Here is a 25,076-nt window from a genome sequence, read left to right on the forward strand (position 1 = left end):
AAATTCAAATTCAAGGTGATGATTTTGATTTCTAGCATTACGTTTTCATTTGCCTGGCTGCAAATGAAAAATCCCAAATGTGTTTCCTTACAAGTAGGCTGGCACAGACAGTCTCTTCCTTTTTTTATTGACTTACAGATACACAAACACCAAAATGAAAGCATGATTTGTATGTAGGGTGAGCGGGAGAAGGTTGGGTTTTGGTGGCAGTCTCTGTAGTTGCTGATGGGTCACTACCGTTGTGTTGTGATTCCATTCATATGGGCAACATATAGCTCTGTATTTGTGTCTGCTATTTCTGTTTGTTTATTGTACTTTTATTTTCAGGGGAGGGTTTGGTTTTGTTTACAAGGGCAGCATGGCTGGAAAGTAGGGAAACAATGTGAGAGCTGTTGATCTGAGAAGATGTGGGGTGAAGGGTGGCAGGCTGAGTGGGTTGGAATGAGAATGTGTGCAGTGAGGGAAAGAGAAGGGTGCAAGGCTGGGCAGGTTGGAGCGAGGGGTTGTGGGCAGGAGGGTGCCAGGCTGGGCAGGTTGGAGCAAGGATGTGTAGAAGGGGACTGGGGGGCGGGGAGTGTGCCTGGCGTAGAGAAGGGGAGTGAGTTGAGAGAGGTGGGCCACAGGCTGCCTGCCAGTGGGGAAAGATTTTCATAAGTTTTTGGCTCTTTTTAAAAATGCTTAGCACCCTTAGTCCCAGCAAGTGTATCTGAAAATAGTACTGTGATTCGCACAAGACGTGCACTAGACAGAACATCACCCGGAAGAGTTGTAATGTGGCAGCAATATATGATATTGGTAAACCTTTAGAATTTTTCAGGTAACAAATACTATAGAAATGGAAGAGATCTTATCTTTTCTGAACTGCTTTGTGTCCGACAAGATCCTTACTCTGGCTAAGAATCCAGGAAGAGATCCTTAGCTGGTGTTAATTGTCATAGCTGTATGGAAGTCGATGGAGTGATAGCGGTTTGAATCAGCTAGATATCTGCCCCCTAGAGAGAACATCTTAAAAATAAATGAGAAGAATAATGCAGACTTTGAAGCTGCTAATGCCCAAGATAATGAAGACTTGCTGCAAAATCTACAGCCCAGCAGCCCTTAGTCTGCTGAGTCAGATGTTGAATATGTGGTTCACAAGAGGCTTGTTTATTTATTATATTATTATTTTCCTTAGCTCTACATATGAGTTTGAAGGACCCACTATTGTTTATTGCCCTTCAAGGAAGACCACTGAACAAGTAGCTGCTGAGCTGATGAAATTAAACTTGTCCTGTGGCACATACCATGCTGGCATGGGAATCAAAGCAAGGAAAGATGTTCATCACAAGTTCATGAGAGATGAAATTCAGGTATAAATTCGTACTACAGGACGATGTTCTGTAGGAAATGGGTTAGTTATTCCTTTGACATGTACAGAGTGAGAGAATTTTGAAATATCAGTCTTTTTCAAGTTTACTTTTACCTTTGACATTATGGGCAAGGAAACTATCCCTTGGATTCCACAGTCTGTCCACAGTGACATAATTTCTGACCTTCATGTTAACCTCGTTTACTTTATAAAGATCTTAAACATACACGTCATCCTCAGTCTTTCCTGGCTGTACAGTCTACAGTGTATAATTAGGAGTGACTTTTCTCACTGCTAATGTGCAGTCATTCTGTCACATAGATCACAATAATGTCGCAGGAAATGAAGAGTACCCCATACCACTATTTTATAACATTCTACTTTTGGGCTGCTTGGTGGGTAAATTGTGTATTTTTAAATGGCCCCATACTAAGCTCCTCTGTGTACATTTAGTCTCATTCACATATATTCTTTCTCTTGTCCTTCTGGGAAAAAGCCAAGGCAGGAGACGCATTTCTATCCATTATCCTATTTTGAAAATTAATATTATATCTTCAGGTTTTGACTAGTCCCTGAAGTGGAATATTATTTTGCTTAAATGCCATGTATTTCTGCAACAGTAAGATCTTCATGTTGCCATGGGAAATCATTAGGAGGCTGTAGAAAATTTCTCGTGAATTGTTCTGGGTTAATGAATGGAACTTCTGTGATTTATTGTGATTGTGTGCTGTTACAATTGAGCCTACAACTTTACCCGAATTGAGCTCAACTGTAAAAAGTATGTAAAATTCATAAGATGTTACAATAACCTATAATAACAAATATTGAGAGAGAAAAAAGTATAAAAGGGAGACAGAATAACTGAATTGGTCATTTTTATTACGTCTCTGATCTGAAAGAGCTTTGCAAACATGTATTTGTTACTCCTGGGGGAATTCTGTGCCACTGTGTGTGCGCAGAATTCATGTCCCCTGCAGATTTCTTTGCTTCCCCGCAGAAAAATGACTTTCTGACAAAGAAGCAAAGGGAAGCTGCAAGAGCAGTCACGCACCACTCCCTAGCAGCGCAGGTACATCGTTTCAGGTATCCGGAGCAGCCGGCAGAGAGGTAAATCACCGCGGGGTTGTGGACGCCCCATTCGGTGGCTCCTACCCTGAGCTGAGATCAGCGGCTAGTCCCAGCTGGGCTGGAGGCAGGAGAGGACGGGACACTCTCTTCCCCTGCAACACTTGGCTGGGCTGTCAGACCCACCCCCAGAAACCTCTCCCAGTTGCAGGAAGATCAGCATCCTCCCCTGCTTCCTCCCCCCATCGCTCCTCAGCTGTGGTGGGAGGAATCACTGTATGGGGAGCCGCTCCCACATACACCCAACCCCCATGCATCTGGACCTCCCATACCCAGACACCCCTGCTCAGCCTCACCCACTACATCTAGAACTCCCCTAGCCCTCCAAACCCGAACTCCACCCCCATTGAACCTCAACCCCTGCATCTGGAGCCGCCTTGCACCCAGACCCCCTGCTTCTGGACCCTCCACCCAGACCACCCCCAACTGAGCTTGCTGCACTCAAACCCCCACCCTGATGCCCATCCTCTGCACCACCCTGAGCCCCCATATCCAGACCCCCACACCACTGACCGCCAACTAGCTGTACCCAGACCCCCACCCCACCAAGCCCCACTCCTCCAGCACCCTCCGCTGAGACCCCCACATCCAGACCCCTCTGCTGAGCCCCAACCACCTTCACCTGGAAGCCCCTGCAGAGTCCCATTGCCCTGCACCTGAAACCCCCCCAACGAGCCTGTGTGCATCCAGATTCCCCCACACCTAGGCCCTGCATTGAGCTGCCTGCACCCAGGTTATCCCACACGAAATCCTCTCACCCCACACCTGAATCCCTCCACACTGAGCCCCTCCACACTTGGATCCTGACTGGTTGAGCCTGCCTGCCCACACCTGGCACAGAGAGGCAGGGCCCCAGGACTTATGCTGTCAGGTCAGGTGTCAGGTGCAGCCTCACCGCTGAGTCTATGTCCTGGGGGTGGGGAGGCTGTAGGGTGATCTCCCACCTTCATGCAGCCAGTGGCCTGTGCTCCCCCCTGCCATGCTGGAGCCTCTGCATTTATTTATTGACAAATAAAACTTGCAGAATTTTAAAATATTGTGCACCGAATTTTTAATTTTTTGGCACAGAATGCCCTCAGGAGTAAAAATTTGTATATCCATATTATATATGGATAATCTCAATCTCCAAAAGTACAGTGACTTGTTCTGTTGGTGGTTGAACCCAGTGTTCCTAACTTCTCATCCGCTGCTCTAAGCATCTCTGTTGATTCATTATGACTGTGATTAATGATGTGCTTATGCTGCTACCAATACATGACTCCTTACTGACAGCAGTATAGAAGCTGAGTGTGATTTGCAGCTACTAAACTTTAGGCTGAATTTGAATCCATGGCACAAAAGTCATTACACACTGTGTGGACACTAATAGAGGTTTAGACACATGTTTAACTTAGCTGTAAAAGTATATGTTATGATTATTTCCCAGTGCATTGTGGCTACCGTGGCCTTTGGAATGGGTATCAATAAAGCAGACATCCGGAGAGTTATTCATTATGGTGCCCCTAAGGAAATGGAATCCTACTACCAAGAAATTGGAAGGGCTGGCCGTGATGGGCTTCCCGCTTCTTGTTACGTATTTTGGACTGCAGCTGATATGACTTTTAACAGGTATACTATTGGGAACAGCCTGGGGTCATAGGAAACTTTTTCATTCTGTAGCCAGAATTTACTATCATGAATGAGCAGAAGGGGGCGGGTTTAAAATGTTTGCCAGTAGTGAAGATACTCTGTTGTTTTGTTATATGGGGTCTTCACTTAATTATATGTGAAAACACTCGTTATGCAATGATATCCTCCAGGAACACAGTATGCGTCCAGCAGTCCTCTGCTTCGTCCCACCCAGCTTCCTGAGAGGGTCCATGATGTGAAAGCAGGTAGTGGTCAGGATGCTAAGTACAAGGCCTGTTGTTGTTAGTTTTGGAAAACATATACTTAAAAGCAACGTGAATTCAGTCTTCCCCTAAAACTGACCTGTTCAAGTTTGGACTTCTAGATAGTCAGTGCACCATCCTTTTAGTCCCTTAGTCTAATTGCCACTGATGATAATATGTCAGTGGTTGTCTTACAAAGACACCCACAGAAAGGAAGATGGCCGAAAGGTCTCTCTCATCTCCATCCCCCTCCCGCTTCCCCGGGTCTTGAAGGTTTAGTGTGTTGTGCTGTAGGGAACGACTTTTTGTGGAGCACTGTCGAACTACAGATTGAGAACCACTGCTGTGTATGAAATAGGTTGAATATGGTAGATACTGTGAGGATGCTGTCACTATTAGCTCAAAGAGAAACTTGTGGACAAGTGTTTAAGCTTATTTGTTTTTTGTTTTAACGGCAGACATCTTCTAAACGAGATACATAATGAAGGATTCCGACTATACAAATTAAAGATGGCAGCAAAGATAGAGAAGTACCTTAACTCAAACAGCTGCAGGAGAAAGTGAGTATTATATTTTACTGCGCGTTTTCTGTAAGTCCACAGTACGCAATTAGTATTAGCCATTGCAGTTCAGTCATAGCTGACGATGTAGCTACATAACTTAAATACTTTGCAAAAATGCAATTTTATTTTAAAAAGTGATATTTACCATCTTTTGCATAATTAAATACCAGCATTAGGAACTTCTGATTTACTTTTTAAAAACAAACGTCCTTATCTCTGGTGAAATCAAGTGCAAATAATTGGCTCCCAGGTGAATCAATTAATGATGATGATTTCAACTCATTGTTTTTTGCAATGAATTTAACATGTAAATTCTTGTTCTTTTATTTAATTCTCAATGTTCCCTTGGGTAGAATCATCTTGTCTCATTTTGAAGACAAACAACTCCGGAAGGCCTCCTCTGGCATCATGGGAACAGAAAAATGCTGTGATAATTGCCGGTCCAGGTAAATGTTCCTCCCTAAAGACTACTGTGTTTAGAACATCTATCTTCCTATAACATACAAGACAAATGAAAATAAGTACATCAGTAATTTCTCCTAATAAAATATTCTGGTTTTTTGTGCCCTTCCATTTGTGAGTATTCTGATCAATACAAAAAGCCTCCTGAAATTTGCTTTTGTGTTTGAACAGCAGTGTCTGTTGTTGTTGTAGGCTTATCTCGGTACTGGAGCGTGACAGGAGGCAATGCATACGCACCACACCAAATCCCAGATTGTAGTAAAGCCTGTAACAAAAGATCACTGCTGCTATTAGAATGTTTTGGGTTTTTTTTTAAGTGACTTATTACAATACTCGTGAAGACTGTAAAATAAATTTTGTTTCCCACCTTTTTAAAACTTTGGTATCTGCCTCACAGAATTAATTCTGAAGAAAGTTTAAAAGCTGTGTGTGCCAGCAAATTTTTCTTATCCTGCTTGACTGTCATAGATTCCAAGGCCACAAGTGACCATTGTGGTCATCTAGTCTGACCTGCTGTATCACACAGGCCATAGAACTTCTACGAAATGATTCCTAGAACAGGTCTTTTAGGAGACCATTCAAATCTTGATTTAAAATTGTCAGTGATGGAGACTCTACCACGACCCTTGGTAAGTTGTTTCAATGGTTAATTACACTCGCTGTCAAAAATTTATGCCTTATTTCCAGTCTGAATTTGTCTAGCTTTAATTTTCAGCCATTGGATCATGTTATATCAGGGGTTCTCAAACTGGGGTTCGTGACCCCTCAGGGAATCGCAAGGTGGTTACTTGGGGGTCCCGAGCTGTCAGCTCCATGGGGCTGGTAGCCCCAACCCCTCATTAAATTAAATTACCCACCTCCTGTTTTTAATTTATAAGGGGGGGGGCACACTCACAGGCTTGCTGTGCGAAAGGGGTCACCAATACAAAAAGTTTGAAAACAATTGTGTTATACCTTTCTCTGCTAGATTGAAGAGCCCATTATTAAATATTGGTTCCCCATGTAGACTTATAGACTGTGATCAAGTCATCCCTTAACTTTCTCTCTGTTAAGCTAAATAGATTGAGCTCTTTGAGTCTGTCACTATAAGACAGGTTTTCTAATCCTTTAATCATTCTCCTGGCTCTTCTCTACACCTTGTCTAATTTATCAACATCCTTCTTGAATTGTGAGCACGAGAATTAGACACAGTATTCCATCAGTGGTCGCACCAGTGCCAAATAGTGTGGTTAAAATAACCTCTCTGCTCCTATCCGAGATTAACCTGCTTATGCATCCCAGAATTGCATTAGCTCTTTTGGCCACAGTATCGCACTGGGAGCTCACGTTCAGCTGATTATCCACCACAACCCCCAAATCGTTTTCAGAGTCCCTGCTTCCCAGGATAGAGTCCTCCATTCTGCAGATATGGCTGACATTCTTCATTCCTAGATGTATACACTGACATTTAGCCGTATTAAAACTCATATTGTTTCCTTGTGCCCAGGATACAAAGCGATCTAAGTCGCTCTGTATCAATGACTTGTCTTGGTTATTGACCACTCCCCCAACTTTTGCATCTTTATTAGTGATGATTTTATGTTTTCTTCCAGGTCACCAATAAACATGTTAAATTAGCGTAGGGCCAAGAACTGATCCCTCTTGGACCCCACTGGAAACACAACTGCCCAATGACTATTCCCTGTTTGTTTGCATTTTGAGATCTATCAGTTAGCCAATTGTTAGTCCATTTAATGTGGCATGTTAATTTTATATCTTTCTAGTTTTTAATCAAAATGTCATGCAGGGCCAGGTCAAACGCCTTACAGTATCCTCAACACTGTTACCTTTATCAACCAAGCTTGTAATCTCATCAAAAAAAGATATTAAATTAGTTTGGCAGGACCAAATCCATGTAATTAATGCAAATCAACATTACCCTCCTTTAACTCTTTATTAATCAAGTCCTTTATCAGTCACTCCATTATCTTTCCTGGGATTGATGTCAGACCAACTTGCCTATAATTACCCAGGTCATCCCATTTACCCTTTTAAAAAAATTGGCACAACATTATGTTTCTTCCCGTCTCCTGGAACTTCCCCAGTGCATTGAGACATATTGAAAATCAACATTAATGGTCCAGCAAGCTCCTCAGCCAGCTCTTTTAAAACTCTCTTGCATGCGAGTTATCTGGACCTGGTGATTAAAAATGTCTAATTTCCTCCGGAGATATTAGTGGAATGAAAAGAGTAGTGTCATCACCATATGATTAGACTAATCATCAGTTTTTTCCCCAAATACAGAACAGAAATATTTTTAAACACTTCTATCTTTTCTGCATTATTCATCATTCTACCATTTCCATCTAGCAGAGGAACAATACCATTCTCAGGATTCTTTTTGTTCCAAATATATTTTAAAAATTTCTTCTAATTGTCCTTAACTCTGCTGGTCATACATTTCTCCTTGTGTCCCTTTACTTCCCTTATCAATTTTCTACAATTCCTAACTTCTGATTTATATTCATTACTAACAACTTCCCCTTTCATCCATTTGCTATAAACCAGGTTGGTTTTTAACCAGCACAGTCTTCTTCCTTGACTGTGGCTTTTTAGGCATCTAGTAAGGTGTTCTTAACTCTATTTCATGGAGTCTCCTATTGCGACTTGAATATATGTCCCATTAATGTTGATATTAGTTACATGCATGTGTCAAGGGGAGATAAGACCACTACGTGTTTGAGTAACATCAATAAAAGTAGAAATGTCTTTTATTCTTGAACTTGTAGTAGACTGTGTGTCTGTATTCCCTGGCAGTGTAAGAATTCCGGTATAAGGCATCTAGATCAGTGGTTTTCAAACTGCGGGTCGCGTACTGGGTCGCGGAATGTAAGGCACTGGTCAGCACCCCTACCGAGCCATTAAAAGTCCTGTCAGTGGTGCTGCCTGGCTAAGGCAGGCTAGTCCCTACCTGTTCTGATACCACATTGCGCCCTGGAAGTGGCCAGCAGCTGAGCACTGGCTCTGCATTCCCATTGGCTGGGAACCGGCCAATGGGAGCTGTGGGGGGCGGTGCCTGCAGGCGAGAGCCATGCGGAGCCGCTTGCATGCCTCTGCCTAGGAGCCAGACCTGCTGCTAGCCGCTTCCAGGGTGCAGCACGGTCTGCAGTGCCAGGACAGGCAGGAAGCCTGCCTTAGCATCCCTGCTGCGCTGCTGACTGGGAGCCACCCGAGGTAAACCTGCATCCCAACCCCGCTCCCCAATCCCCTGCCCCAGCCCTAAGCCCCCCACAGATCCGGAGCCCCTTCCTGCACCCCAAGCCCTTTATCTTTGGCCCCACCACAGAGCCTGCACCCCAACCCTCAGCCCAGAGCCCCCTCCCACACCCTAAACCCCTCATTCCCGGCCCCACCCCACAGCCTTCACCCCCACACCCCGAACTCCTCATCCCCAGCTCCGTTGGGTTGCGGACATCAACAGTTTTCCTCAACTGGGTCACCAGAAAAAAGTTTGAAAACCACTGGACTAGTTGTACTCCACTGCTCTCAAAAGAAAGTAATCAGTTCAGCTATGCTTCTTGTCTGTTCACAAATTATGGGATAATCCCTTAGCTGCACTGTAGTTGTGATTAGAGCAGAATTTTATTTTAGAGATGATTTTTCATTGTGCCCTAAATCTACATGCAAAGTCACATTGGCTTTAAAATTTCAATGCCAGTAAAAGGTCGTGGCTTAAGTTTATGTTTAATTTTGGGGTTGTTTGAGAGAGAGAGCCCTCCCCACTCCCACCACATGACCTGCTTTTAATTTTTTCTGGTGTTTTCTTTCCCCACGTACCTGAAGAGAACTGTGGCTACAACCCACGTAAAACTTGTATCTCAGGACTTCCCTAACCCCATGGTAGCTAAATGCAAAAAGCGGTGTAAAAGCAGCTTGAAAGCTGTTGGGTAACATATTAGAATACTTAAGACGTTCAAAGGATTAAGAGTTGTTCACCCAGTGCTAACTCTGCTACAGGTCGTCAGGCCCAAGTTAGTGTTGCCAACACAGTTTTACCTCATGGAATTTTGACTTTTGTATCTTGAACGCTAGATTTTTGCATTTAAAGGTATATTTAATCGCATATTTAAATGTCAAAGCTGTAATTCAAACATATGCTTTCTATATTTAACTATATTTTAATAAATAACACCCTTATTTCTGAGTGTTCAGCGCTTGGCAGTTAATCTTTGTTTTCTTGTGCATGTTAGAACCCTTTGCTGCACTGTGAACAGTGACGCAGAAGAGAGTTTGCAGGACTTTGGTCAGCAAGCGTACCAGCTGATGTCTGCAGTGAGGGCCTTAGACCAGAAGTTTGGAACTGGAGTTCCGGTTTTGTTTCTCCGAGGATCTGTAAGTTTTCGGTTAAAATTCGTTGTGTATTTTTGGTGTGGAGGGATAGCGTTCCTGTGATAGCCCCCTCCCCCCCTTCCTGCTCCCAAAAACAATACACACATTTCACTTTATAGTACCTCTCTCCCCAACCCCCGCAAAGGCCACTCTTACAGTGTTATGCGCCTTCCTCTAGAGAAAGGCTGAACAGACTAGTTCAGTAGCACTGGTGTGTTAGCCCTGGAGCTGCTCTTTATTATTATAATGGATTGTTTGTATTGCAGTAGTGCCTATAGACCACGGCCCTTACTGTGTACAATGAATAAGCTGATGGTCTCTGCCTCCAAAGAGTTCACAATTTTAGGCTCCTTTTTCTAAAGGTTAAACATTCAACATTCCCAGCGCTTTCTGGCCTAAGAGTTTGGATCCAAACTAAGGTCCTGTACTTAGCAGTGTATTGAGCTGCCTCTAAACCTCTTGACTGTCTTTTTCTGGGTTTTTTATAGTCAGCTTTTGAACAAGTGGAAGTAACCTCTAAAACTAGAGGGGTGATCAAAACTTTTCCACTACCTGTGAACATTTTACCTGCACTTTAATCGCTTGTATTGTTTATAGCAACTGAAATACTTTTCTAATGGGAGGAGGTATTCTTCTCTCCATGCAGGTGTGTAACTTCCATTAACCCTAAAAGGGGCTGTTTGTTTACAGTGAAGGGAGAATACATCTTTTTGTTCTCTAAATTTCTAAGTAGCTAGCCTGTTGACTGGTGATTGAGTAGAGTAGAAGATTATGCTTGTGTTAGTGAGCATTTTTGTCTTGCTGACTTAATATGGTGGGTGGGGTTGAAGCAAGGCACATTGAATGATTTATACAGATCTTTACATGTAAAGGCTTTTTAAAGATCATGGGGAAAATAATCACTGAAGAATGAAATATGAAGACAGTCACAAAACAAACATTTTGAAAAAGAGTGTGTTTTTAGCTTGGAAGAAAATTACTTGTTAATAGTAGGGAAATACTTGATTAAATTTTTCCCTTTATTAGGAATAACTCATGTTAAAAACTTGGCATTAATATATTTAATAAAATATCTGGATCACAGTTTATATGCCTCTTTTTCTTTTTTTAAGTCAGAAGGCTTTGTAATGTGAAACTTGCAGACTACCCCAAACAGCAATGCAAATGGTAATGAAAATTATCTCCAGCTGTAAACTTCAGCTTAACTGCTGTCTATAATGTTTTTACTTTTTTGTAAAAGGTGTTCTTAAGACTTTGAAAGTTGTGTAATAAGACTAAGTATCCCAAAAAATCCTAGGAAATAACCCATCCTTATCATCATAAGATATCTAAATACTTTAAAAGGTTTGTGTCAAGTTCATGAAGAATTGTGCTGTCTTGGATTTTATTTAACCTAGCAGTGTCTTTTCATAACAAATAGGTACAGGTGGGCTCCTAGACAGACTTCAGGTGGGTCACAAGAGAGATCAGATTTCACCTATTATTTGAAAACTGAGTCCGCATATGGTACTGAACAAGTCCTCCTGGGAGTCTTCAAATTAAGAAGTTGCCTTGACTGAAATTTTATACCACCGCTGCTAGAAAAATACGCAACTTTAGAACATGACCACATTAATAAACTGAAATAATGTGGGTACTGAAATAATGTGAGATACTCTAGACTCCAAAATCTTTGTGGCCACTCATGTGAATACCTTTTAGTCATAATTCTAATGTTTAATAATATCTAAGATGTTAGTCATTGTTTCAGCTAATTACAGTTGAAATACTGTAAGTCCTATTTATATGGCAGTATCTAGTAAAACTCTAGATGAAAAATTCATTGTATTACACATTTTTGTGTACTTTAAATGTAAGTATTGTTTTCAGTGAGCACTTCTTGAAAGTAAGTATTGCACATTACGTAGCCTTACAATATATATTTTAGAGAATAATTTATATGGTATAGTACCTGTAAATAAAAGTCCATTCTTTTTAAACTTCAAAAATCCATAAATGAAAACGGTTAAATGAAGGCATTACAGAAACAAAATCAGGAACATAAATGTCCATGCTTCATTCCAATTTTGCAAACAAATTTTGAATCTGCAGATCAAGAGCCAGATTTCCAGTATATTTTATACATGTGAATTGGGTTCACATCTTATCAAATATAAGAGATAAAGAACTACCAAGAATCAGCAAGAAAAAAGAATTGAATGAAGGTGTCTCAATGTGACAGTATGAAAGACTGGCAAAAAGAAGCATAAAACACCATGTTTCGGTGATCTCAGCAGTGTCACATAAATGTGGTGCTCTGTGCAGTTACCCAATTCACAATTTATTAAGTGTCCCTTTTCCCCAGAAATTGTTCAAGGTCCTTTTCAGCCCTAAGTTTCTCTAATTCTATGACTTCTGCTGTCTGGTGTTTGAGTTCCACTGGAACTCCACTCCTCAGTCGGCACATTTGCCTTTAAGCAAGGCCACTTTCATGTGTTTAGTGGCTAATCTCAGATTAGGACAGGTGAGTTCTCAATTTTTGACAGATTGCTTAATGGAGCAAGATGCTCCTGGAATACAGTCTCTCTCCTGGGGACTAGATAGGGAAATCAGGAATGTGTCTCATGATGTTTGATAGGCCTGTGACTTTATGTACGTACGCATTTACAGAATTTTTTTTGTTTGCTTGACTTTTATAAAAATGCTCCCAGTTTTCCTTCTGGGCACATATACAACCATTTAGAAACTGAAACGACCAATAGACCAAAGGTCAACCCTCGGAAGAACTACTCTGTCCCCAGAAGAACAGAAACTAAGCCAGTTCAGGTGCCCTCCCTGAAGCAAAACCCTGTGTGAGTAGTACAAGGTTCAGCTATGTCTTGTAAATCAACCAAGTCAGGAAAACAGTTTCCACATCAAGTCCTCCACTGAGAATGTTCTGCTTCCAGTCTCTCAACATTCAAATATGTCTGAACTGTCTGAAGATGGTGCATTGGGAGAGAGAGTCTGTGAGGCATCTGAAACACATACCCTAGAGGGCTTTTGTAGATAAAAGTCAGCGCCTTGCATTGTACCCAGAAGCAAATAGGTAGGTGGACAGTACAGTTTGCAGAGCCAGGTGAGATCTGCTTCATATGGCAGGGATCACTAAATAAATAGGTATGTGCATGCAGTCTGCCATGGCTGAAGGTAGTCAAGATTCAAGTAGGCTCGTTGAAGTAGTTCAGTTTGGATATCGAAGGCATGAATGACCGTGGACATATCACGGACATATCACAGAGGAGGTGCCTTTCTCCTTTTCTGTCTCTAGTGCAGGAACTGGCACATGTCACCCACAGAGTCGTTAGTCTGTGATACTCTTTGTCAATTCTGTCCTCCACACAACTAGCCCTTGACTCAGTCCTCTGGAGAGTGGAATGACACTACTCCCTAGAGACCTGGTGCACCATGACCTTACCATCACAGACCACTAGGTCTGCTCTTAGCCTGCACTCATCCCAGATACAGATTATGGCAGGAAGGAATAGGAGCTAACAAGAAGTAGGAGACCCTAGCCTGTACCAGGAAATGTCACCTCCTTTCTTGATCACTGTGGACAACACTAGCACCTGTAACCTGGGTGCCATCTTCAATTCAGACCACTCTAGATCTTCACATCTGGGGTATGCCTAAATCTTGCCTATTCTTTCTGCATAGCATATTTAAGATATGGCCTTTCGTGACCATCCACACAGCTAAACTCTCAGCCAAGCTCCCATCATCTCACATCTTGATTACTGAAGCATCTTTCTCTCTGGCCTTGACAAATGCCATCTTGATACATTGAGAATGTTGCTGCATGGATCATTTTCCTAGCCCATCCCTTTGACCAAGTCACTTCTCTCTTTGAATTCCTCCATAGGTTCTCCCTTCTCTGTTGCATTGAACATAAGCTGTTCGTCTTCACTTTCACGGCCCTTCGCGCCTTATTGCCCCAGATGTATTTACTCATATTCGCTTTCGGGATGTTGACAACATCTTCCAGCTGGGACATGATGTCAGCTTCCATCGTCCACTGGTTAAGTTTTCAAACAAGTGCCTTCATGCTTCCGCCCATGCTGCCCATCATGCTTGGGAAGAGCTACCTCATTATCCGCCTTCAAACCCTCCTTAAACCTCTCCTCTGCTGCGCTGCCTACAAACCCCGCCCCACCCCACCCTCAGTTTGTCTGCTGGCTTGTTGAGGCCACAGCCAATGGCTCTAGTGCTCCCAGAGGGTGCATGAAGCATCTCCCCTGCACAGTTCTGCGTCCAGAAGGGTGCTGGGAGAAGGGTGGCCCCTGCTGGACCCCATTTTACTCTGTCCCCCATAGTGCAGCAGTCCCTGTTTTGCCTGCTTCTGCCCCTACCAGCTGGAGTCTCTGATTGGCTCTTCTCTGCAGTCCACCCAAGGGGAGGAGGGAAGAGGGATGCAACCTGGGTCCTTGTGCCTTCAGAATTGGGGTCTTCTCCTTACTGGGTTCAGGAGATGATAGTGGGAGTGGTGGCCCTGGATCCTAGCAGACAAGTAAATTGTGGCCACAGTCCTTAGGCAGTCTTGGCAGAAGGCCCCAAAGTGGAATGAATGGGCACAGAGGAAAGTACCTTGTCACCACTCCAAGTGACAGCAGTGAGGTACATTGGCATGGCCCTTGCTCTAACAAGGGACAAAGGGAAGGATTCAGATTCAACGGTTTCAAATTCAGCCATTTTTAATGGGTATTAAATGACTTTGCCAAACATATTCTCATGTTTGGAGGTGTTCTCCCATATTTCTGGCTTTTTCAGTCTTCTTCAACTTTCAGTTCCTCATTTTAGTAATGATGGCTTATATTCGTACTGGACTGCATGACTATTTCTGTGCTTCACCAGTTATGGTGGAGTAGTTTTTCTAGGAATTAAGGAGTCTGACCAAAATGTTTGAATGATTTCAGAATTCCCAGCGTCTCCCAGACAAGTACCGAACTCATGCTCTCTTTGGTAGTGGAAAGGACTGGCCAGAGAATTGGTGGAAGGCTTTGGGCCGACAGCTCATCACTGAAGGGTTCCTTAAAGAAGTTTGTGGTCGAAGCAAATTTGCAACTCTGTGTGAGCTTACTAAAAAGGTAATCTTGTTGTAAAACCTTCCTGTGAGAGGTTTCTTTTGGCAATGTAAAGTTGAGTGACTTGGTCTATATCCCACAGGGTAGAGACTGGCTCTGTAAAGCTAGGAGTGAGTTGTGTCGGACTCTTCTGCTACAGCCCAGTGAAGAACTATATCTTAGGAAACCTCACACCCAAAGGTAACCACAGCCATATATGTTATGCATGTGTCACTTTTATGTTGCGGGAACAAATATGTGAATCCCGCTACTGAAGACTTTCTGTGCCAAGGAGGAGGTTTCTGCACTAAGGGGTTTTTTGTTTGTTTGTTTTTTTTTGCTGGGGTGGGGGATGTCTCTTGGGCACAGTCTTGCTTGCATAAGAGGGACTACGCTCCTCAGAATCAATGGTTCCCTCCTCCTTGGGGACCACCCCAGTTTCCATATTACCTCTCATGCTGGACTTACTGGGGCTATGGGGGATCCATATATATGACATCCCAAATCTCTGTGATCCCACTGGGAGTCTAGACAGCCCTCTCCATTCAGAGAATAGCCTGAACCTTCTCAAGAACTAATGGAGGAAGAGGAGGAACCGTATCATGTGGAACCACCAGCTCCAACAGAGTTGTCATCTTCATTGCCAGACAAGGAGTTTCGTTGGTTTCACCATCACCCCCGATGGTTACAAGCAATTTCAAAATCTTCTGAGGAGGGTCACGCACACGCTCCAGATCCTTCCAGAGGAAGTGCAGGACACCCCTCATAAACGATTGGACGTTCTCCAGAGAGCTAGTCCCCACTAAGGTGGCACTTCCCATTAATGACGCCATCTAAGGGGTAGTTTACAGTAGAAGCGCTATAGTAGGGCTACACTGTTGTAGCGTGTCTGGTGAAGATGCTCTATGCTGACGGGGGAGAGCTGTCTCTTCGGCCTAATAAAACCACCTCCTTGAGAGGCGGTAGCTGTGTTGGAAGAAGCTCTCCCGCCAACCTAGCGCTGTCCAGACTGGGACTTAGGTTGGTGTGGCTTATTCACTCCCCTGAATGACGTAAATTATACTGTCATAACCTGTAGTGTAGACAAGCCCTTACAACCAGCCAAGACAGTCTGGCCACTTGTGCTCCTGCTCGAGAAACAACAGAAAAGTAGTACTTTGTGTCATCTAAGGAGGTGCCCTTAGCCTCATGTTCCTTAGTCCATCTATCAGTGAAGATTGCCTTTCTGGTTGCCATCACCTCAGCTAGAAGAGTAGGTGAAGTGGGGGCCCTTATAGCTGAGCCACCTCACACAATCTTCCATAGGTGTTTCCCTGAGATTACACCCAAAATTCACCCCCAGAGTAGTCTTGGAATTTCATCTAAATCAGACCGTTCTCTTACCGGTCTTCTTCCCAAAGCTGCATGCCACCAGTGAGGATAGGAAACTTCACTCTGTGGACACTCGTTGAGCCTTGGCATTCTACCTGCAAAGGACTAAATCCTTTAGACTTTCCCAAGACTGTATCCTTCACAGAGCAAGTTAGGGTGAAACAATCTCTTCTCAGATACTTTTGGGCTGCATCCTGCTGTGTTATGAGTTAATGGCTACCTCTACCCCGCAAGGTGTTAGGGCCCACTCAACCAGAACCCAGGCTGCATCAGTAGCTTCAGTTAAAGATGTTCCTCTCCTGGAAATCTGTAAAGCTGGAAGTTGGGGTTCTGCTCATTACCCCGGTGCAGGCTTCTACAGCTGATGCCTTCTTTGGCAGAGTAGTCCTCCAGTCGATGATACAGCAGGGTTCCTTGCACTCTTCTCAGTGACTACTGCTTGTGAGTCACCCAGAGTGGAACACTCATAGGGACCATCACTTGACGAAAGAGAGGTAATTTACCTCATATAGTAACTGGGGTTCTTCAAGATGTGTGGTCCCTATCTGTTCCATTACCCACCCTCCTTCCCCTTTGCTGCGGAGCCTTCTGCTAGGGCTATTTGCGGTAGAAAGGTAACTGGAGAGGTGTTCAGCCCATGCCACCACCTATGCCCTCGGTTTGGAGCACGAGGAGGAGAAGGGAGCAGGTGCAGACCAATGGATGCAGCTAGCAAAAAATCTTTGGTGGGCCACAGATTGCAAAGAACTCCAGTAACCTTTCTTTGCTCTCTGTATTCTGAAACCATCCTCTCCCAAGGTATATTTTGAAATATCAGCCTTCTTGTAAGAGTGATTATTTTTCTACGTGTTTTGAATACAACTGAATTCATTTTCTTACAGCAATAGACAGATAACTTTGGTTGCAGGACCACATTCACCAGATATGAGGTCAATAAAGCTGACACCAGAGAAACAGGTCTGTATTTCAGAAAAATATTACTTATCAGACACTTCATTATTCTTTTTAGTGATGTGCAAGTGAGCTAACAGATCAGTATATTTAGCTATAAAGTCTTCTCCACATATTTGAAAGCTTAAGATGTACAGTAAAGCAGCACACAATATAGGATTTACAGATCATTTGTATGATAGTTGTGAGTTGTGTGGTGAACAAAATAACTGGTACACTGAAATATACTGAACACATTAATGTGTGAAAGTGAAGTGTAGTATTAACACCCAAATATGCACTACCTGCTTCACAAAAGACATAGAATCATAGAATATCAGGGTTGGAAGGGACCTCAGGAGGTCATCTAGTCCAACCCCCTGCTCAAAGCAGGACCAATCCCCAATTTTTGCCCCAGATCCCAGATGGCCCCCTCAAGGGTTGAACTCACAACCCTGGGTTTAGCAGGCCAATGCGCAAACCACTGAGCTATCCCTCCCCACGTGGAAAATCACAATCCCTTCCTCGGGATTTTGTAATCTAAATGTTTACAGATGACATGGAATGAGGGAATGAGAAACAGCAGTAACACTCTGCATAGTGCAATCTCAGCCATAACTCTGGATTAAGTTATTTATCTGGGATTAAATTAAATGTAAACTAAATGTAAAGACCGCCACTACAGTTTCTAAAGGGTTTCAGAAAATGGGGTGAAACTCCAATGCCTACATTAGTGCAAGGGGCTGAGCGGGAACCCTAATTCTACATTTCTTAGATTTTCTCAGTTTTTCTCAACATGAACATATTTTACCATAGTGGCTTTTTTATGTAAAGTGTTTGTTCATTCATTCTGTAAGTTGTTGTTTTATAACAATTTCCTCTTGTACTGTGACTAAGGTTAGAAACTTTAAATCTGTTTTCTAATGAGAATCAATATACTGTACACATCTGCTTTTTACTCATGTATGGTGTATATTTGTAATAATGTACTAGAGGGACACAGGTACAAAAAGGAAATAATTTTTCCGTTATGCAACAGATTGTAGTGTGTTTTGAAAAAAATCAATCCCTTTCTTTACTGACTATCTTTGAAACAAATTGGTATAAAAATGTAAATGAATATTTTACTGTTAATATTTGTATTGGGAAAAATGTGGATGATATCTTTGATTTTCTCACTTGGTTTTTTTTTTATTTTTAAAACAGACATATTTGCAGGAAATGTTTTCTTATCAAGGAGCAAGTAAAATTTCTACAAGGGGCAAAGTCTCAAATGAAAGGTACGATGGACTAAATTATTTCTGCTCATCTCTCTTTCTCTACTTATTCGTTCTTTCCTGTGTTGTGGAGGTGGTATCTGTAGAGCAACTGTCAGAGAAGAAAGTAAGTCTGTTTGTGGTGTAAACTGAACTTTTCTTTTTAATGTCTCAAATCATTAGTGTGAAAATAAGTGCTGTACAGGTGTCAGACTTCATATAACCTTTAAGAAACACGGTATAATCTCTCCGTCTGAAAGACTGCAAAAACAGTATTAAGAGAGCAAATAATTTTGATAGGAAAATTAGGTAAACACTTTTAATTTTGCCTCACATGACATGCTACAATGTCACAAAATATAAGTTAGGTTATGCTCTGAAGTAGGTAGGGTTGCTGTGTGTTAAATGGCTCTTTAAAACATCCCACATTATTTTAAAAAAGTGACTATAAAATACTTCTATTGCTGATTACCTGAACTGAACCAGTAACTGAACATTTATATCATACAATTAAGTAGGCCATAACTGTTCAAAAATTTTAACAGGCCTTGTTTTCTGCACAGTACAAGTCCATGAGCCTTTTTAAATGCAGCTAATTCAGTCTGTTTTGGGTTTGATTTTAGGGGTGTGTTTAAACTCTAAAATTAAGACACGTTTTCATTTGTTGACCTTTTAAATTCAGATGCAAGGGAAATAAACATAACAAACATTAATTAAAAACCAAGCTATAAAATAGCTTTTATTTATTCCAGGTTGCTTTGCTGGTCACTTGGTTTTTGCTTAGTTGCTATTTTTTGATAACTTGATACATTTTTTGGATGGGTCCGGATAATATAAAATGTAAGAATTGTTTGTTTCTGCGCACCTTACAACGCTGTAGGTGTAGTGGCACAGCCAGGCTGTTGTAAGGTGCGCAGTGTAGACCGAGCCTAAATGGAGAAATTCAGCAGCATAGCTATACTGGTATAATTGTATTGCTGTGGTTATACCAGGATAACTCCTAGTCTGGACTCTGGTGTGTCTATGCAGATGTGTTTTAATGCAAATGGCAACTAGACTGGCTGAGACCACATGTCTGGCTGGCTCATATACACTAGGACTCCCAAACCTACTAATCTCAGCAGAGCAGAGCTGGTGCAAAGTGAATTGATAAATTGATCTAATAGGAATATGAATGTCACATTTTTATTTTTTTTTGAAATTTAATAGTGACCTGGTGCAGTCACCAATCAAACTGAAGTCCCCAGAACCTGCTGTTTCATCCAGAGAGAAGGAACTGCACGTAAGTCTATTAAACAGAAAGAGCATCTGCTTGTGTAAGAAATGCATTAAAATTGTGCTTGTGTACATCTAACACAGTCCTAGAGACCATCCTTGTCCCTCCAAAGAGTCAACCAGAGAAACTGCTGTTAAACTGGATTTTTCAGCTTTTACCCTAAATTTTAGGAAGGTGCCTTGAACTGGATTCCTTGATGAGAATTTAAAAATGTTGAGATTATGGTGTGGATGTGGTTTAGATTCTGACTGCTCGTCTGTTTTATTTTTGGGCGGTAGTTTGCTTTCTCACGTAGAAGTTTTCTTCCCATACTTTAATCACTTCTAAGTCCTTGACTTAAAGTGTTCTTTAAAGCAAAGTCTTACATGTATTCATACTTTGGCTTTGTTCTTTACAGACTGTTCTATACAGCAAGCTGCTGGCAGCCAGACAGAAGCTAGCCAGCGAGAGGGATATTCCTCCGGCTGTGTTGGCAACAAATAAAATATTGGTGGACATGGCCAAAATAAGGTAAAGTCTTCAGTTTGAAAACCACACATAAGTCCAAAGGTACTCTGGAGTCTTACTCTCACTTCTGCAAGCCAAGTTAGTAACAGAATTATGTTGATGCATTACTTCCCATGTGCCATAGATTTTAGGTGTTGTACATAAACATATTGAGGAATTCTGTTTTTCCACATGCTTCCAGTTCAGTAACTTTCTGCATCAGCAGAATTATTAATCTGACTGAATTTTAAAGTAAAACTCTAATGGATTCTCATTTTGGTACACTGTTACTATCAAGAGGTGCAGGAAGAACTCCTCAAACTGAGCGCTTCTGCTGTGTGCGTCTGAATTTTGTGATCACATAAATTCTGAAAATGTATGTGTAAAGTTTATTAACATTTTTAGTAGCCCCAAGGATATTGCAGCTACCTCCATTCCACATGTCCATGGAGCTATGTGAACTCAGATGGTATGCAGCTAGAAGAGCATTGCAGTTATTGCTTATGTTGGTTTCGCTCTACAGGTGAAATTTGACTGCATGCATCAATTACTCTGTTTCTGAAAGTATCTTGTCAAGTCAGCCTTCACCACTGCCAGTGATGTCTGCCTTCATGGTCCATTTATCAGCCTCCCCCACAAGCAAATTCATGCTTTTTTCCAAGCCACCGCTTATGCATGAAGCCTCTCCCTGAACTAAGCAGTAGAGCAGCAACCGTGTCCTTCTTCAAGACCCACTTCTACCATGCTGCATATGGTAAATTGCTAAGTGGTGAAGGCTAGGCTGCTGGCATCAGACATGCACCTTGCTCGTAGCTTTGGGAAAAAACAACCTAAAACCTGCAAATTTTACTCGTACCCAGCCTTTGTCGCCATGCCTTCCTGGCTGGCTGGAGAGGGGATGGGGTGCAGGGAAAGCAGCAGTGTACCCTGCTCAACCCTTCCTTCCCTGCTCCCTCTGCTTGTCCTTTTTATTAGCTTATTGCATTTGTCTTCATTTGGATTGTACGATCTTCAGGGCAGGGACTGTCTCTTACCCCGTCACCTGACCGGGACTCTGTGCACTTCTGTACTACCAATGAATAATCAGGGTGTTCCAGTAAAAATCTCCAGAAAGATGGAGAGAAGAAATGAACTTCCTTACATGATTTCCCACTATAAAAGCAAGTATTGTAAGACAACCCATCATATAAGGAATGGTTCTGCAGTGTGTTGCCTAACGCAAAGTCATAGGTGCCCAGTCTATGTCGCTAAATAGGACTGACAGCATGAGGTGGAGAAGTTCTTTCACAGGGTCGAGATCCATGTTGATGGCTCCAGCTGCTGGGAGCATGCAGACACAAAATGGCCCAGCTGGATATGTTCGCAGGCAAAAACCGTCAAAACACTTCTGCTCAATTCCTGTGGGATAGACAGACAAGTTCTCCCACAAGGCACTATGATCCAAGCCATAGAGTGGCCACAGCTGGTGAGGGCACGAGGAACCCAGGATATGATGGTATTCACCTACAGAAGCTGAAGTTGTGACTGGGTCTGTGTAGTGCAGTATGGATGTGCCAGCACAGGTGTGAGGCTTGGGTTTCCTGTGCAGTATGGACACTCAAGTGCAGGCTTGGAAACACCGAGTCTGCAGGTACAGGTCACGCAGACGGGTTTATTATGCTGTGTAAACAAACCCATAGAGTTTAAAGTCAGAAGGGACCTCCAGATCATCTAGTCAGATCTCCTGTATATCATAAGCCACCAGTTCCACCTAGCACCCTCACGCCAAACCCAACAAGCAAAATTACACTAAAGATTTACAGTCCATAGGAGACGAGGCTGTACTGTGTCACCGGGAAAGAATAGGAGGGACCGAGGTGCACGAGTGCCTGAGGTCCCTGCAGTGGCAGGGAAATGATAGATGAGATTTACCCAGATAATCCGGGCAAGTCACCCCCACACCCACACACTGAAGAGGAAGGTGAAAACTCCCCAAGGTCCCTGCCAGTCTGACTTGGGGAAAAGTCTTCCCTGACCCCACACATGGCGTTCAGTTGGACCCTGAGTATGTGAGCAAGAACCAGCCAGCCAAGCCCGTGAGAGACTGAATGCTCTGTGCCACTTCAGAGCCCTGGTCCTCCCTGTCCAGTGTCCTGTCTCCAGCCGTGGCCATCTCTGATGCTTCAGAGGAAGCAGATAAAAACAAAAAACCCAGAATAGATTGTAGAGGGAATCCCTTTTTGACCCCTGCAAGTGGTTGAAGCCCAGTTTATAGCCAGTTTGCCATGACAGAACATAAAAAAATAATACATTAGTTATTAGTTGCAAAATAATGTATGTGCCAGAAAATATTAAGGGCTAGCAAAAAGCCACACACTTCCTCCACAGACCTTTTTATAAGAACTTTGAAAAATAACATGACTAAAACGCAGCCAGTGCTGTGATGGCAGAGTAATCACCTGTCAGTGTAATCTGTGGTTAAAGCGGGGATTGTCATTCCTGTTCTGTTCTATACTTCATGTTCCAAAACATAAACCAGCAAAGCCCAGTAACTCTCCAGCGTGTTCTTGTTCTACCCGAAATAGGCCTACGACTGTTGAAAATGTGAAGAGAATTGATGGCGTATCTGAAGCAAAATCTGCCATGTTGGTTCCTCTCCTGGATGATATCAAGGAGTTTTGCCATGCAAATAACCTGGAGGTAAGATTTTTTCCTTCAGCAGGTCCTTCTGCTTTTCTGCTGGAGCCCTCGTGATCTGCCTCAGCTTGTGATTTAGAAGTCGCATTTTTCAGGCTTTCTGGCATGGTCCCTGTCCTTCCTCCAATTACAGGACAGGACTCGTGTTGTAGCCTGTGAACCATCCTCCTGAATCACCTCAAGTTGCTGATACTGAGCAAAGCCCTCTTCTCACTCCTCCTCAGGGCTGATTCTGCTTCCTCTGCAGCAATGAACGGCTGGGCCTTGGGAGTGGCATCCAGCTTGTCTGGTTGGCCGTGTGGCGGATGCCAAGTAGGCCGGAGAAAGTGGGCTTCTAAATAGGTTTCTGAAGAAGTTTTCAAAATACAATATCAGCTCCTCTCCTTTCATTTCTTCTTGCCCTTTTTTTTCCCTTCATGTTCTCCAGTTTCCCATGTTCTTTCTCCCACCTCTTGTTAAGGATTCTTCCTTTCTTTTACCCAATCTGTCTGTGGCGAAGTAGATGCCCTTGTGAGGGTAGTTCCTGAGATACGACCATCTCATGTACATCATAGCTAAGCATCCTGTAGGTTACTCAAGGGGCTATCTTCATCACTCCTTGAATAACTGACAAGGCTGGCTACTGGGATGGGTGGGTAAGCTTGGTCTCCCACACCTTGGACTTGGCGTGTCATGATTACAAGCTTCTCTGTGGCCAAGGGTGCTGGAACAATTTGTATAGTGGGGGTGCTGAGAGCCATTGAACCAAACTGCAAACCCTGTATATGACGGAAACCACTTCAAGCCGGGGCGTGCAGCAGCACCCCTTGTTCCAGCACCTGTGCCTGTAGCTGTTCATTTCTTGACATATGCAATGGAAATCATTTTGATCCAGAAGTTCCAGGTTACACAGTGCATAACGATACTGAATATGTTCTATGTAAATACCTGTGGAACAGATTAGCAGCCATGGCTGGCCTGGAGAACAAGCAAAACACAGGGGTGTTGAGAACCTCATTCCTAAGGTGGGGAGACTCTCATCTAAATCCCATGTAGGCCTCAGCAATTCAAGGCTTGGCTTGATCTCTCTATCTGGCGAAGGGACTAGAAAGTGAGGAAACACTTGGCCTAATCCCCCTCCTCCTGGCAGCTGTGGAGCAATAATACCTGCTGTGAGATGAGCCCTACAACAAGGTTTCTTTTCAATGGAACCTGTTAATGGCCACAATCAGAATGCCCATGTGGTGCTGGGAACAAAGAAAGGAACCTCACTGTTACTTCCCCAAGAAGGAAGGCTAGATGGCAGCAGTGGAGAAGTTAGAAATTAGTCCGTGCTTGGATACAGCAATGTTGTAGTTCCTAGCCAGCCAGTTCTGGGAAGAAAATCTTCTGAGTATGGGGTCAATGCACACATCTTGTTACACTTAGAGGAGGACTGATTATTCACCAGTTCCCCAAGCTTGCTTTCCGTTCTTTTAGAAATCATATATAAACTCCCTAAAATAGTGTGTGGCAAGCATCCAGTTTTTCTTAAAATAGCTAGTAACTATGCAGCCTGTTTTTAGGATTCATGGTAAATTGCAGACTGAGCTCTTTTATCATCAATGTTCTTTTTCAAAGCGGCTCGGTTTATACAAAATCAGCATTCCAGCTCTTGACTTTCAGTGGCTCATATTTGAAAACAAGCAAAATGGGTTTTGTTAGCTGTTGTTGTTGTTGTTGTGGTTTTTTTTTTTTTTTTTTTTAAATTGTATTGATTTGCGGTGCTAAATGTGGACCAAAGCCTTCAGTTATTCACTCAGGCAAAACTTCCAGTAAAGGCAGACTGCAGGATGTGGCCCTAAACATAGTGGCTGGCAAATCTGTAGCGGAAAGAAATAGATATTTCTAATTATAATGAGGACTGCAGAAGTCCTCGGTCTGTGCTGTTCGCATCTGATCTTAAATGTAGGAGGTTCCTCTCAACTCCCCAATACCCACCCCATCACTGAACTCCTGTCAGTGTCCACCTTGAGTCCTAGGACCAGTCTCAAATGTAGCTTGTACTGGTGTACGTGCCGTCTTTCTTCACTCAGGTTTCCTTGCTGAGCTGATTGAATTCCTGTCTGGTTTGGTGCTTCAGCCACTGAGGCGATTGTCCTCAGTATTTTGAATGTCCTTTCAAAAAATAACTGGTCTGGATGGGTCCATTGTCTCATTGCTGCCATGACAACCATGGAACTGTTTCAGATGTTTCTGGCTCAGCACATAAAGCTGGTTACGCTCCAGATTTGATATTTGGGTTGGG

At 42.9% G+C, this 25,076-nt stretch overlaps 1 protein-coding gene across 8 annotated transcripts in view; it reads left to right on the forward strand.

Moving 5' to 3' along the window:
• WRN (WRN RecQ like helicase) overlaps positions 1-25,076 on the forward strand; it is a 110,557-nt gene that overhangs the window by 64,860 nt on the left and 20,621 nt on the right. For 7 of the 8 annotated variants that reach the window (XM_037896633.2, XM_037896635.2, XM_037896634.2 and 4 more), the window contains 12 exons: positions 1,175-1,349; positions 3,900-4,081; positions 4,803-4,904; positions 5,261-5,353; positions 9,599-9,740; positions 14,669-14,839; positions 14,919-15,016; positions 17,068-17,143; positions 18,323-18,396; positions 19,582-19,654; positions 20,046-20,158; positions 22,699-22,813. In XM_037896633.2, coding sequence (XP_037752561.1) covers positions 1,175-1,349; positions 3,900-4,081; positions 4,803-4,904; positions 5,261-5,353; positions 9,599-9,740; positions 14,669-14,839; positions 14,919-15,016; positions 17,068-17,143; positions 18,323-18,396; positions 19,582-19,654; positions 20,046-20,158; positions 22,699-22,813 — 1,414 coding nt within the window. Of the gene's footprint in view, positions 1-1,174; positions 1,350-3,899; positions 4,082-4,802; positions 4,905-5,260; positions 5,354-9,598; positions 9,741-14,668; positions 14,840-14,918; positions 15,017-17,067; positions 17,144-18,322; positions 18,397-19,581; positions 19,655-20,045; positions 20,159-22,698; positions 22,814-22,943; positions 23,117-25,076 lie in introns of those variants that run through there. The other variant, XM_037896639.2, reaches the window with a different exon arrangement.

The sequence above is a fragment of the Chelonia mydas genome, chromosome 4, assembly GCF_015237465.2.
Source record: "Chelonia mydas isolate rCheMyd1 chromosome 4, rCheMyd1.pri.v2, whole genome shotgun sequence".
Lineage (NCBI taxonomy): Eukaryota > Metazoa > Chordata > Testudines > Cheloniidae > Chelonia > Chelonia mydas.